General features: G+C 39.2%; 1 protein-coding gene across 5 annotated transcripts in view; it reads right to left on the bottom strand.

The window, feature by feature from the left end:
* Nucleotides 1-5826: 5826 nt before the first annotated feature.
* Nucleotides 5827-15720, bottom strand: part of camk2d1 (calcium/calmodulin-dependent protein kinase (CaM kinase) II delta 1) — a 174084-nt gene continuing 164190 nt past the window's right edge. For 4 of the 5 annotated variants that reach the window (XM_056462189.1, XM_056462188.1, XM_056462191.1 and 1 more), the window contains 2 exons: nucleotides 13518-13751; nucleotides 5827-7022 (listed from right to left, as the gene is read on the bottom strand). In XM_056462189.1, the coding sequence (XP_056318164.1) occupies nucleotides 13519-13751 (233 nt within the window). In that variant the 3' untranslated portion in view covers nucleotides 5827-7022; nucleotide 13518. The remainder of the gene's footprint in view (nucleotides 7023-13517; nucleotides 13752-15720) is intronic. The other variant, XM_056462190.1, reaches the window with a different exon arrangement.

The following is a 15720-nucleotide window of genomic DNA, read 5'->3' as shown; positions in this document are numbered from 1 at the left end:
CAGAACATAAAACAGGCCTATCAGTAAAATAACAAGGCAAGCACATGCAGAATTTTTTTTAGAGTGTCTGACACTGTTTTAACTCATAACACTCATAAAAGTTATTTCTATGTTGAAAGGATTTTTTTTGTCCTAACCTCTGACAGAGACAAAATGTTATATTTTCATACGCTTTCTTTTTGCGGCTGGAAGGGCATCCGGTGTGTAAAACATATGTTGTATAAGTTGGCAGTTCATTTTGCTGTGGCGACCCCAGATTAATAAAGAACACTTTATTAATGAGCTCGGTAAAATTGGTTTTAGATTTGATATTTGCCAGATGTTCGTGCATGCAATTTTAGGGATCATCTGCGAATTACATCGACAGAACCAAAGAAGAACAAAGTATATCTAGAAGAGTTCTACTCAATCTGGTGCGGCATTTGACACCATTGACCACGGTATCCTCAATAATCGCTTAAAGTCTACTGGTGTCCAGGGACAGGCCCTACAATGGTTTAAGTCATACTTAGCTGATCGTTACCAGTTTGTGAATATTAATGGACAGCCTTCACAAATCAGCCCAGTAAAATACGGGGTGCCTCAAGGATCAGTTTTAGGCTCTTTGCTGTTTACAATACTTTCACTGCTATGCAGATGATACTCAATTATATATTTCAACTAAACCTGACGAGACGTCTAAACTGTCCAAGCTAACTGAGTGTATTAAAGATGTTAAAGACTGGATGACCAACAATTATCTCTTAAACTCAGACAAAACAGAATTATTACTTATTGGGCCTAAATCCTCTACACAGCAGATCTCACAACTCAACCTACAATTAGAGGGATACAAAGTTAGCGTTAGCTCTACTATAAAAGATCTGGGTGTCATATTAGACAGTAATTTAACTTTTAAAAATCATATATCCCATGTCACAAAAACTGCTTTCTTTCATCTGAGAAATATCGCTAAGTTACGAAGTATGCTATCCATCTCAGATGCAGAAAAGCTAGTCCATGCTTTTATGACTTCTAGGCTGGACTACTGTAATGCACTGTTTGCTGTCTGCCCAGCATCCTCTATTAACAAACTTCAATTAGTACAAAATGCAGCTGCCAGAGTTCTTACCAAGTCTAGAAAATTTGATCACATCACCCCAATTTTATCCTCCTTACACTGGCTGCCTGTTAAGTTTCGTATTGAATTTAAAATATTGCTTCTTACATATAAAGCTTTAAATAATCTAGCTCCTGTTTATCTAACCAATCTTCTGTCTCGCTACAATCCAACTTGCTCTTTAAGATCTCAAAACTTAGGGCTTCTGGTAGTACCTAGAATAGCAAAGTCGAGTAAAGGAGGTCGAGCCTTCTCATTTATAGCTCCTAAACTCTGGAATAGCCTTCCTGATAACGTCCGAGGCTCAGACACACTCTCCCAATTCAAAACTAGATTGAAGACCTATCTGTTTAGTAAAGCATACACTCAGTGCACCACTTAGTGGGCTTCCACACAGGTTCTGCATCTTGTTTATATACACTATGAACAGCAGCTACGCTAATTATTTTCTTTATTCTCCATTTCCACCTGGGGATACTCTTCCAGAGGCCCTCAGACTATGCAGAGTCACTGATTCGATCCAAGACCAACGACGAGATGATCCCAAGGTTTCCATATCCTGGACCAGGCCGTAACCTGAGCAGCTACTGTGGTGGTCATGGAGGAGTGGAGAACATGAGACTGATTCCTGTGACGCTCCAGAGACAGACGAGTCTTCGCTAAGGCCAGCTTCCAGCCTCCGCCACTGAGACTGCAGCTCTGCACAAGACGTTTGGCCAGCGGAGAAATTAAAATGGTCGTGCCCAACTGAGTCTGGTTTCTCTCAAGGTTTTTTTTTCACTTTCGCCATTTAGTGAAGTTTTTTTTCCCTCTCCGCTGTCGCCACTAGCTTGCATGGTTCGGGATCTATAGAGCTGCGCATCGTTGGATTTGCTCTTCAGTATTTGGACTCTCAGTAGTGATTAATAAACCACACTGAACTGAGCTAAACTGAACTGAACTTAAACACTACAAACTGAACTACACTGTTCCTATTTACTATGACCTTTTATTTGAAGCTACTTTGACACAATCTACATTGTATAAGCGCTATACAAATAAAGGTGAATTGAATTGAATTCCAGTAAATGGTTAGTGGCCAGACTGATTTACCACAGGCAACAAGGCTACTATACCTCAAACTATACGGTACATACAAAGTAGTTTCTCTTGTCACAAGCATACAGTACACATCAGCTAAAGCACTTAAATGTTATTTGTAATAAAATAAAATGGTGCTTCAACAAAGTATTCCTTTAAAGGTGTGTACACTTATGCAACCATATTATTTTAGTTTTTTTATTTTTAGTTCCCCACACCTAAAAGATTTGTGTTAGTTTTTATGCAATTGTACAGGTTATAGTTTACATTAAAGGTGGGAAAAAGTTCTAAAATGTTGTATACTGTAGTTTCATTGTTTTTTTACAATACAGAAACCTTGCATTTTAACAGGGGTGTTTGTCTTTTTATATCCACTGTAGGAAAATATATTTAAGGTATTTCACCTAGATGTAATAAGCTTCTCATTCTGAAGTGTATTCACATTCCGAGGGACTAACTGACTTACTACAGGAGTTTTTCCCAATATTTCAGTTATTAAATGTACAGTAAATAAAAACTCTTTGTGCTAAATTATTCACGCTAATTCAACCAACTGTAATTTTCTCACTCTAAAGATTCCCAGAGGCCAGATTGCTTTACTACAGGTCAGAGTTTACCCATATTTCCATTCATATTTGTAAAGTACATAAATATTGAAGAAAATACTAATTCACCCTACTGTATTTTTTTTCATTTTAAAGATTTAAGATTTTAAAACTAAAAAATGTAAGATTTTAAAGGTTGTAGCAAATCCCCAGATGCCAAAATGGCTTACTACAAGTAAGATGTATTAATATTTTATTCCTATAAATATACAGTATGCAAATAATTTAGAGAAATATTTACAGCAAATCACCCAACTGTAATTTTCTCATTTTAAAGGGTGTAGTACATTCACAGAGGTTAGACTGACTTACTACAGGTGAGGTTTTTATCCATATTTTCACTTATATTTGTACTGTACACAAACATATTTGAAGAATATTTACAGTAATTCACTCTACTGTAATTTTATGATTTTAAATGGTGTAGTACATTCACATGGGCCAGACTGACTTACTACAGGTGAGATTTGACCCATATTTTCACTCATATTTGTACAGTACACAAATACAGTTGAAAAATATTTACAGTAATTCACCTTACTGTAATTTTGATTTTAAATGGTGTAGTACATTCACAAAGGGCTTTCTGACTTACTACAGGTGAGATTTTACCAATATTTTCACTCATATTTGTACAGTACACAAATGTATTTGAAAAATATTTACAGTAGTTCATTCTACTGTAATTTTATGATTTAAAAGGGTGTAGAACAGAGTGCTTACTGACTTGCTACAGGTGAGATTTTACCCATATTTTTTATTCATATTTGTACAATACAAAAACATATTTGAAAAATATTTACAGTAATTCACCTTACCGTAATTTTATGATTTTAAAGGGTTTGGTACAGTCGTATAGGCCAGACTGACTTACTACAGGTGAAATTTAACCCATATTTTCATTTATATTTGTAAAGTATACAAATACATTTGAAAAATATTTACAGTAATTCACCCTACTGTAATCTTATGATTTTAAAGGGTGTAGTACATTCACAGAGGGCTTACTGACTTACTACAGGTGAGATTTTACCCATATTTTCACTCAGATTCATACAGTACACAAATAAATTAGAAAAATATTTACAGTAATTCACCCTACTGTAATTTATGATTTTAAATGGTGTAGTACATTCGCATAGGCCAGACTGACTTACTACAGGTGAGATTTGACCCAAATTTTCACTCATATTTGTGCTGTACACAAATATATTTAAAGAATATTTACAGTAAATCACCTTACTGTAATTTTATGATTTTAAAGTGTGTAGTACATTCACATAGGCCAGAATTACTTACTACAGGTGGGATTTTACCCGTATTTAAATTTATATTTGTACAGCACAAAAATATAATAGATTTTTTTTACAGTAATTTACTCTACTGTAATTTTATGATTTTAAAGGGTGTAGTACATTCGCAGTGGGTATGTACACAAATATATTTGAAAAATTCAGCTATGAAAAAAAGTCGGCAATAATTGATTTCATTCCGAAGTGCCCCAACAACAAACTAACGGTATTATTAAATATCATATTAATGCTTGTTATTAATAATCATGACTAGATATTAAGAATATTTGTAGACTTAGTTTTGGATTATAATAACAAAACAATGTGCACATATCGAGCTGATTTGTGGTTGAAGTTGAGAAATTATTACTAATCAGTAAAATGTAAAATAGGTTTGATGCTGTTTGATGCAGGGTTTAATGGACAAAATTCATTTATTCATTTTCCTTCAGCTTAGTCCCTTATTTCTAATGGGTCACAGCGGAATAAACTGCCTAAATGACAAAATACTTAAAAGTTTTACACTTTTTGTAAACCAATGTCCAATATACAGTAATTAACCATGTGTCAGCTATTCTGGGGCTGGGTCGCGGGGGAAGCAGTCTTAGGAGAGAACCCCAGACTTACCTCTCTTACCTCTCCCCAAACACTTCCACCAGCTCCTCCAGGAGCACTTCTCTCGATTTGGAGGAGCAGTGGCTCTACTCCAAGCTCCTCCCGGGTGACAGAGCTCCTCACCCTATCTATAAGGGTGCGCTCTGCCACCCTGCGAAGGAAACTGATTTCGGCTGCTTTTATCTGAAATCTTGTTCTTTTGGTCATGACCCAAAGCTCATGACCTTAGGTGAGAGTAGGAACGTAGATTGACCGGTAAATCAAGAGCTTCGCCGTTCGGTTCAGCTCTTTGTTTACCACAATGGACTGGTACATCGACCGCATTACTGCTGCCAGTGCATCAATCTGCCTGTCAATCTCATGTTCCATTCTTCCTTCACTCGTGAACAAAACCCCAAGATACTTGAACACCACATGGTGTAAGGACTTTCCTCCAACCTGGAGAAGGCCAACCACCTTTTTCCTGTGGAGCACCATGGCCTCGGTCTTGGAGGTGCTGATTCTCATCCTAGAATAAAGCCACATCACATCACACTCGGCAGAAACCACCCTAGTGCATGCTGAGGGTCCATGTTCAATGAAGCCAACAGAACAACATCGTCTGCGAATAACAGAGATGAGATCCTGTGGTCACTGAACAGGACCCCCTCCAGACCAAGGTTGACCGTTGAAATTCTGTCCATAAAAATTATGAACAGAACCGGTGACAAAGGCAGCCCTGACGGAGTCCAACATGCACTGGAAACAAGTCCAACCTATTGCTGTCAATGCGAACCAAACTCCTACTCTGTTCTGTCTTAACAGAGCGCCTCTGATCCCACACTCCCAGATCACCTTCCAGAGAATGTCACAAAGGACACAGTCGAATGCCTTCATATCTGCAAAATACATGAGGACTGGTTGAGCATACTCCCATGAACCCTCGAGCACCCTGATGAGGGTATAGAGCTGGTCCAGTGTACCATGGCCTGGACGAAAACTGCATTGTTTCTCCTGGATCCTAGGGTCAACTTAGGTTGAACTACAGTCATTAAACTACAAAAAAAAAAGGTTAACTGATCATTTCTCATCGATATTTGATGTTTCACTGAATGAATTGGTGACGAACATTAAATCCAAATAATTTCAAGACAAGTTGCAAATCTCACACATTTTATTGTTAGATGTTGTGTTTGGAAATCAACAAGTCCTCTGGTAACATAGGCTATAATGATATATAGTGGTACAGTCTGACATAGTGTGTATGTATGTATGTATGTATGTATGTATGTATGTATGTATGTATGTATGTATGTATGTGTCTGTAAATGGAGTGGTACACTGTGGCATGAGGGCACTTGTAGCAAATTATGTGAGCAGAACTTTTGTTGTTTTATTCCAACTTTAAAGATGGTATTGATTAAAGATGGTATTAATTAAAGATTAAAGATGGTAGTGGTCATGTTTTGAAAGATGAATAAAAGAGGACGTCATGCATTATTCATTAAATCTAAATAGGATAATGCAACCTGCTACTGAGTCATTAGCAGTCACGTTAGAGAATGTACATAATTGTTACAACAGCATAATAAAATTTCAGAGAATTCATTACAAAGGCTGGAAAACATGTCTAATCATCTGTGTGTGTTAGATAGAATTAGCATTTCAAAAGTACAGCGTGAGCTGTTACAATCTTTATCCATTTTATCATGTCTGTGTGACAATTCATGAGCAAAAAATAAATCTAAATAAATCTGAACCTTTCCCCTTTTTCCAATTTGTTGGATTAAACATTACAATTCTTTCTAGGTGCGCTAACAATAAACTATTAATACTCCAAAGTGTAAAGCAGAAATAGCACTTCACATAATTTCACAAAATGTACATCACTGAAAACCATAAGCAAGCTCATATTTGTGATTTTATAAAAGTAAATGATCTACCATACCTGCTATTTTTGGGATCTGTCACTAACAACTAAATCAAACGAAATAATTAAAAGAGAGAAAAAAATGAATGATTAATTTCTGATATACAGTACCTTGTCCCAAACACCACAGATTACTAACAGATGGCTCCATATATATTTTTGTTACAAAAATTTAACCCTTTAAAAAAGATTAAAGTACTAAGAAAGAACATGCTTTTGACATAAATGAGTATATTGTGTAAACAGCATACTCAATACATGTTAATGTACTGGCATACAAATATATCATATCCTGGTCCAAAATGATTCTCCAGCTCTCTATATTCTAGAAGTCCAGCGGTGAATGTAAACAAGACTCAGAAGAGCAAACTATGAGTTGAACAGACACTTGTTGAAGCACAGCTGACAGGAGAGGCCGTTAACTGAAACAGAGAAAACATCACAAATGTATTTACATTTTTAGACATTAATCAAGTAGGAAATTATTCATTTTAAGGGTTAAATTTGCAGAAATACAGGAATGTTGACTATGTTTTCATGTCATTTGCTGTTACACTGAAAATACAACAATTACCATGTGCTTCTTTTGGACCTGATCAAACAAGCTACTGCAGAACCAGACCTGCATTCATCAACATGAACTACTACAGTTTCTTTAAGGGTATAGCAAGACTAGTCTTAATATAATGTGAATGATATCTCAATTAAATATGTTTTTAAAAAATCCACATCTTTTATACATATTTTGGACTACCATAATTTTATGTCACATGGTTTCAACCTTGGTGACTATTGGTTTCTATTGTCAACGCAGTACAACTGGGAATACAAAATACTGATACAATGCCACATTGTGCAGCTTTTTCATGTCATTTTTAAACAAGCAACACCAAAAAGAGATGCAATGTATGTCTGTACTGTTTTCCCAGTGACAGAAAAAATATGGGATTTGCTTGATTAAGTCTTTAACGGAACACTCCACTTTTTAATTTTGAAAATGGGCTCATTTAACAACCCCTTATCGAGTTTAACTGTTGAATCTTACTATTTTAGAATCCACACTTTTAGCTTACCTTAGCATAGATCACTTAATCGTATTAAATCATTAGCAAAAGTCACTCCTCCTCCATGAACCGCCACCTTATCGTGGTGGAGGGGTTTGAGTGCCTGAGTGATCCTAAGAGCTATGTTGTTGGGGGCTAATGCCCCTGGTAGGGTCTCCAAAGGCAAACAGGTCTTAGGTGACAGGTCAGACTAAGTGTGGTTCAAAAACCCCTTATGAGTTCAGTGACATCAAGGACTGTGACGTCGCCTGGTATGGGGCCCCACCCTGGAGCCATCCTCTCGCAGGCCCACCACCTGCAGGGAGAGCTGTAAGGGGACGGTGCATTGTGGAACGGGTGGTGGTCGACCACGACAACCCGATCGTCAGGCACAGAAACTGGCTCTTGAGACATGGAATGTCACCTTACTGGGAGGGAAGGAGCCCGAGCTTGTGTGGGAGATGGAACGGTACCGACTAGAGATAGTTGGGCTCACCTCCACACACAGCTGGGGCTCTGGAACTCAACTTCTTGAAAAGGGCTGAACTTTCTTCTACTCTGGAGTTGCCTCCAGTGAGAGGCTGCGGGCTGGTGTGGGCTTGCTCATAGCTCCCCAGCTTAGCCGCCATGTGTTGATTTTTCCCCCGTGAACAAGAGGGTCGCCTCTCTGCGACTTCCGTGCTAATCACAGTTTGTCCATAATGAACACCATGTTCAGGCATAAGGGTGTCCATCAGTGCACTTGGCACCAGGACACCCTAGGGCAAAGGTCAATGACCGACTTTGTGGTTGTATCATCTGATCTCCGACCGTATGTCTTGGACACTCGGGCAAAGAGAGGGGCAGAGCTGTAAACTGATCACCACCTGGTAGTGAGTTGGATCCACTGGCAGGGGGGAAAGCTGAGGGTCCTCTGGGAACGTCTGGCTGAAGCTCAAGTCAGAGGGATTTTCAACTCTCACCTCCGGAAGAGCTTTGACTAGATCCAGCCTAGAGGGAGGCTGGAGACATGGAGACTGAGTGGTCCATGTTCTCCGACTCCATTGTTAACGCGGACATGAGGAGCTGTGGCCATAAGGTCTGTGGTGTCTGTCGGGGCGGCAATCCACGAACCCGGTGAAGGACACCGGAAGTAAGGGATGCCGTGAAGCTGAAGAAGGAGTCCTACAGGTCTTGATTGGCTTGCAGGACTCCCAAGACAGCTGATGGGTATCGACGGGACAAGCGTGCTGCAGCCCGGGCGGTTGTGGAAGCAAAAACTCGGGCCAGGGAATAGTTCGGGGGTTGGCAAAGAGATTCTGGCAAACTGTCTGGCACCTCGGGAGGGGAAAGCAGCTCCACATCGACGCTGTTTTGAAGCGAAAGTGGGGAGCTGTTGACCTTGACTGGGGATGTGGTTGGGCGGTGGAAGGAATACTTTGAGGATCTCCTTAACCCCACCAACATGTCTTTCATTGAGGAAGCAGAGACTGGGGATGCAGGGGTGGACTCACCCATCACCCAAGCTGAGGTCACTGAGGTAGTTTGCAAGCTCCGCAGTGGCAAAGCAGCAGGGGTGGATGAGATTCACCCTATGTATTTTAGGTCTCTGGATGTTGTGGGGCTGTCGTGGCTGACACGTCTTTACAGCATTGCATGGAGGTCGGGTACACTACCTTTGGACTGGGCAACTGGGGTGGTGGTTCCCATTTTTAAGAAGGGGGACCGGAGGGTGTGCTCCAACTACAGGGGGATCACAGTCCTCAGCCTCCTGGGGAAAGTCTATGCCAGGGTACTGGAGAGGAGGATCCGGCCAATGGTTGAACATAGGATCCAGGAGGAACAATGCGGTTTTCGTCCGGGCTGTGGTACACTGGACCAGCTCTATACCCTTACCAATTTGCTCGAGGGTTCATGGGAGTATGCCCAACCAGTTCACATGGACTTGGAGAAGGCATTCGATCGTGTCCCTTGTGGCATTCTGTGGAGGGTGCTTAGGGAGTATGGGGTCAGAGGTGATCTGTTGAGGGCCATCTCGTCCCTGTATGAACAGAGTAGGAGTCTGGTTCGCATTACCAGCAATAAGTCAGATTTGTTTCCAGTGCATGTTGGACTCCGGCAGGGCTGCTCCTTGTCACCAATTCTGTTCATAATTTTTATGGACAGAATTTCAAGGCGCAGCCTAGGGCTGGAGGGGGTCCGGTTCGGGGACCACAAGATTTCATCTCTGTTATTCGCAGCGGATGTTGTTCTGTTGGCTTTATCGAACATGGACCTTCAGCATGCACTGGGGCGGTTTGCTGCCGAGTGTGACGCGGCTGGGATGAGAATCAGCACCTCCAAGTCCGAGGCCATGGTGCTCCACTAGAAAAAAGTGGTTTGCCATCTCCAGGTTGGAGGAAAGTCCTTACCCCAGGTGGAGGAGTTTTTGGGGTTTTGTTCACGAGTGACGGAAGGATGGAACATGAGATTGACAGGCGGATTGGTGCAGAGGCAGCAGTAATGCGGTCAATATACTGGTCCGTTGTGGTGAAGAAGGAGCTGAGCCAAAATGCAAAGCTCTCGATTTACCGGTCAATCTACGTTCCTACTCTCACCTATGGTCATGAGCTTTGGGTCATGACCGAAAGTACAAGATCTCGGATACAAGCGGCCGAAATCAGTTTCCTTCACAGGGTAGCAGGGAGCACTCTTATGGATAGGGCGAGGAGCTCTGACACCCGGAAGGAGCCTGGAGTAGAGCGGCTGCTCCTCCACATCGGGAGAAGTCAGCTGAGGTGGCTCGGGCATCTGTTTCATTACCTCCTGGACGCCTACCTAGGGAGGTGTTCCAGGCATGTCCCAAATGGTTGCAATACTTTTCCTATGTAAAGCTTGACACTTCTTTAGTTACATCATGTACTAAATCTGAAGGAAAATTAAAAGTTGTTGGTTTTTAGGCTGATATGTCTTGGAACTATACTTTCATTCTCGTGTACCATGTCTGCAACAGGCACTCAAGGATATTACACAGATATATCTCAACGATATGTGTTAGGGAAAGTTACTTTTGAAAGTAATGCACTACAATATTGAGTTACTCCCCAAAAATAGTTGGTTAATTTTTATGGTAAGTAATCCGTTACTTTACTTTTGAGCTACTTTTGCATTACTTTTTCCGACCTGGCTGGGGCTTAATCTCTTTCAAAACTTGCAGGATTCACACTGTTTACATTTTACTTTTACATTTTACAAAAAACATCAGAAAGTGAATGTAGGATAATGTTATTTTCAGAGAACTTCGTGACCCCAGAGCTATACATGCTGTATATACAGATTAATGAAAGTTTAAAGCAATGTGTTTGTTAATTTTGTACTTATTAGTGGAGTAAAACCACTGTCCGTTCACATAAACCGATTTTCCTTTACTTCCATGTGTTTAAAATAACAAGAACGTTTCCATCGCAGAAATGTAAGGCTGCCATCTTCCTTTCTTCCTAAGTGCATGTGAGATTCAACGTGACAACAATTATTTTAATTCAGCAATTCATTTTTTAAAAGCAAATTAACTAAACTAAAAAGTAACTCACATTACATTTTTAAAAAAGTAAATTAAAATATTACTACTTAATATTAATAAGTAATGCATTACTTTACTCGTTACTTAGAAAAGTAATATTATTACATAACTCACGTTACTTTAATGCGTTACCCACAACACTGTCAATGATATTACACAGCATCTAAAAATCAGCTTCTGTCAACTCTATCACTATCCAAACCAAGTGCCAGTCATGTTGGAAGTTACCTAGCTGGGGACTATTTTCAGGTGCTGTGTAATATCATTGCGCCTTCTGCACATGGTATTGCAGCAAAGTTCCTTCATTATTATCACAGAATAAAAGTTCCTTGCCATAATGACCTAGAAAATCTTAGTACACAATGTAACTACAGAAGAGTCAAGCTTCAAATAGGAAAATGATTGAAAATCATTGGTCATTTTAAATGAGATGTTAGTAGTCTAATTTTATTCAAAGATCTATGCCAAGCTAAGCTAAAAGTGCTCCCACAAACAGCTGAATATATTCATTAATAGTTAATTAACTCAACTATTTAACTCTAGGGGAGTGGTAAAATGAGCCTATTTTCAAAAAAATTGAGTGTTTACAGTAAGTAAAGAGTGCATCCATTTGACGTCAAACTGTGTGCATTTAAAGTAAAATTGGCCTCCTTAGCCCAAAATATATGTTTTTAAGGATGTGAAGCTTCTTTTGGGTTTCCACTTCATATTTTATTGAGACAAATACAGTATTTATGTTATATTAAGCCAAACAAGTCTTGATACCCAGTGTAATTCAATTCAATTCAGTTCAGTTTAATTGTAAATCTAATTTCTAGTCCAAATTTAAAAAAAAAAATTCTTAAATCAGAAGCATTTTCTAGACAAGTAAAAAAAATATTGCGTCTTCACTAACCAAGCGTATGCACATTTGCCAATTTTGGGAGGAGCATGCGCAGATGTTCAACAATTCTAACACATCATTGGCAATCATTCTATTAGCCAATCAGCATTAGACCAAACCACCATGAATACCAAACTTGTCCTACCTTCATTATCTCACAACTTTAGCATCCCTCCATCCCCCCGACACCTCACCACTTAAGCGCTATCTAAATAGGGGGAGCATTCTGGGGCCAGGCTAGACTCTTCACTCAGACCCCAACGTCTCGTACTTTCCCGACAAGGAAAATAACATGAGTTGGGGTGTTTTTTTCAAGCTTAGAGCCCTCTACCTTGACACCATGCCAAATATGTTTTATTCTTCAAACATCTGTAAGTGTAAACTCATGAATTTATGTGTGAAATGTGCGTATGGACATTTTCACAAATAAATCATAAAAACTTTAAGCACCCCTACATAATAATCATGTGTGTATAAGCATGCATAAAGAACCCTACATATAATTAGATATGTTACTTACAAGGTGAATGAAAAGTAACTAGAGATTAAAAATGATCAAGAAAATAATTTATAGCAGTGCTGCTGTTATTGAGTGTTAAGTATGATGCTGTAACGTGACTAGTGTTAGTTTACAAAGCTTACACTGTGATCAAATGGATTGAATTTAGGGCATAGTGTAAAAAAACCTGCAAAACAAGTCTCTTTTCATATATAATCTACGCCTGTAAACATAGTCTGTGTCAAAAAGAACACAAATTGGTATTTACTGGACATCAAGAGTTCACACTTAGCTGATGATTGATTATAAAGCATGATTGGCATGCTGTCCCGGGAGAGAGCCCTGAGCTCATAAGATCCTCAAGCTCGGGGCTCCCTCCCGTGGCAGGCCGAGATGGGAGTTTGAGCTCGGGTAGATCTCAATCACTCCCCTGCTGTTATGGCTAATGAACGAATAGGGATTGCTATGAAGAAATAAACTACTTACTAGCAGCAAGTCTATGGTGGCGATTTATATTAGTCAATGAACTTAAGTTACGTGTTTTTGGATGGTGGGAGAACATGTAAACTCCGCACAGAATCGTCGACTGGCTTGGTAAGGACTAGAACCAGTGACATTCTTGCTGTAAAGCAACAGTGCTAACCACTGGGCCACCGTGCCACCCACCTAGGAAAGGAGGAGGAGTAGGGGGGAAGGGGGGGTTCTTCAAAATGAAGATGGCTGTGGTATGAAACTTAGTTTATTTATGGTGACTTAGGAATGGACTGACTTGGCTAATGCAGGACCAGCTGTGTTCAATCATAAGCACGTGATCCTATAGAAATTAGTTTATAAATAAACTTTACATTGTAGTGAAATGTATATATAGGTCGGTTTTAAAGTTTAAAATGAATGCTGGTATATTGCTTGTTTGCTTGTTTTGAATCTATTTAAAGGACATGCACAAAGACAGACCTCACTTGGTGGGCACAGTTGGTGAGCCAGATCGGTGGAAGTGGATGTTCTGCCACTTGCCGTCACGACGATGCCAGACACGCGTCTCCTCAGACTGCATGGTGCGAGGCATATTGTTGACATCCATGTACTGGGTGAGTCTTATGTAAGCGATGCACGCGGCGTCTTCTCCAATCAGGTGCACATGAGGGTTCAGCAAGATGGTGTGGATTGGTTTGTGGCCTTTGGAGAGAGCTAGAGATGACAGAAGTACATTTTTACTGTGTTTTTGCATTAACAAAACATATTTATACAATTCACTAACTTAAATAAACTGACGGGCATATTCACTTTACTTGCAGTGATTATGAAATGCAATTGTTCCCAAACTAATGCTGCATCCCAATTTGCATACTATCTTTTCTAAACAGTATTTAAAATAGAATTAGTACGAAAGTATAATAAAGGATAAAAGTATGCCAAACGTTCCCAGATGGTTTACTATTTCCGTTAAAAATACAAAGTGTAGAAGCATCCATCGTCTAACCGCTGATATTGCCCACAATACATTGCATGTTGGACATGAAATTTATAAGAACTACAAATGCCGGTGAAAAGTGTAAACAAACTACAAACATGGCGGATGCGCGAGACCAACCGTCAAGTAGAGAGGCTTCGGTAAAGTTGTTTGAATTACTGTTAATCAATATCCAGCCAACTGGAACATGTTTAAACTACATTTTCTATGTTACAGTATATTTCAACTGGAACAACAATGTGAACTTACATCAAGATATGTTTTGACATTAACTTCTGAAAGACCCGAGGAGATTTCTCTCCATGAAAAATTAGTGAATAGGAGATTATCCTGCTGCTGCATATCCAGTAAGGTGGGTAATTAAATACAAAATAAATGCAACTGTCAAGATGACTGACACGCAGGATGTAACTGAACAACATAACGATCTGTTAACGAGGAAGTAGTATGTCTTAAAGTTAGCATATTCTTCTGTTACACACTCAAAAGTGTATGTTTTTCCTTCACTAAAAAAAGTACATATTTTCAGGGAGTAATATAAATCTGTAAATTGGGATGCAATAAGACTGCACAACAAAATGAAAGTGTGGTATTTGAAAACTGCAATGCCAAAATAAGCATAATGAAAGTGTTATGAACATGTCCACACAAGCATTATGATCGAGCAACAAAGTAATCCTTTTCATTGTTGAGTTTACAACAAATAGATTTGACAAAATTTGACAACAATTGTTTATGATGCATTAAACAAACACTTCAACTTCATTGTAAAAATGATTTTCTGTAGTATTAAATGTGGATTATTGGAGTATGTTTTGCAAGAATATACTATTTCAGCCTCTACATATTTTATTTAATGTTACTTGCCATTTATTAGTAAGTGTTTGCGAAAGTAACAAGCCATTTCTGTAAATTTTTACATTTTCTTCATGTTTACTTATGAACACAATAAATAGTTAATTTAATGAACAAATAATTCAATCAACCCAGGCTAATTCTGAAAATGTACCTCTATATACATTTCTGGAGACTGCCATATACATCCAAGGAGGTAAATTTTTTTTCAGTTTTTGTTTTCACAAATCTAACAGAGGGTGCTGTGTACACTTTTTCAGATCTCACATTTCTCTCACGAGTGCCATTCGCGCCTGCTGTTCTTGCGTAAATCCACTGTGGACTGACTGACTGATTTACTGACTGACCCACCCTCCTCCTTCCCTAAACATCGATTGACCCTCCCCACTTCTCTAAACCCAATTTACAGTTTTAAAAAGCAATCCAGAAAAAGAAAAGCCCTCACCTAATTTCTACCACATTTTCAAATTTTACCACATTCTCCCCCTGTTATTTACTATTTATTTTTTTTTACCTGCTTTCTGGAACCGTTCCTTACCGGACTTAAACCTTATCATCGTAGTCAACTCCTCTCTGCGTCTTAAGTCCACCGATGTACATGGCAAGCTAAATGGACAAACTGGTAACAGCGGGAAAGCCTTCAATATGGAGGTAAGAGTTCAGCTGGTAGACGTGAAAAGGAACGGCATCATACTGCCCTGTAGCTTTCATTTTAAAAATTAAATGCAGCCATATGTACTTCAGGCTACATCTTCCGTGATCTCCAGAAACGTATATAGGCCACGTTTTTAGAATCAACCTGTGTAGACTTTAATGGTTTGAGAAGAAATG

Source organism: Danio aesculapii, chromosome 7 (genome assembly GCF_903798145.1).
Source record: "Danio aesculapii chromosome 7, fDanAes4.1, whole genome shotgun sequence".
In the NCBI taxonomy this organism is placed as follows: domain Eukaryota; kingdom Metazoa; phylum Chordata; class Actinopteri; order Cypriniformes; family Danionidae; genus Danio; species Danio aesculapii.
The sequence above is the reverse complement of the archived record's forward strand: the minus strand, read 5'-3'. Positions and strand labels throughout refer to the sequence as shown.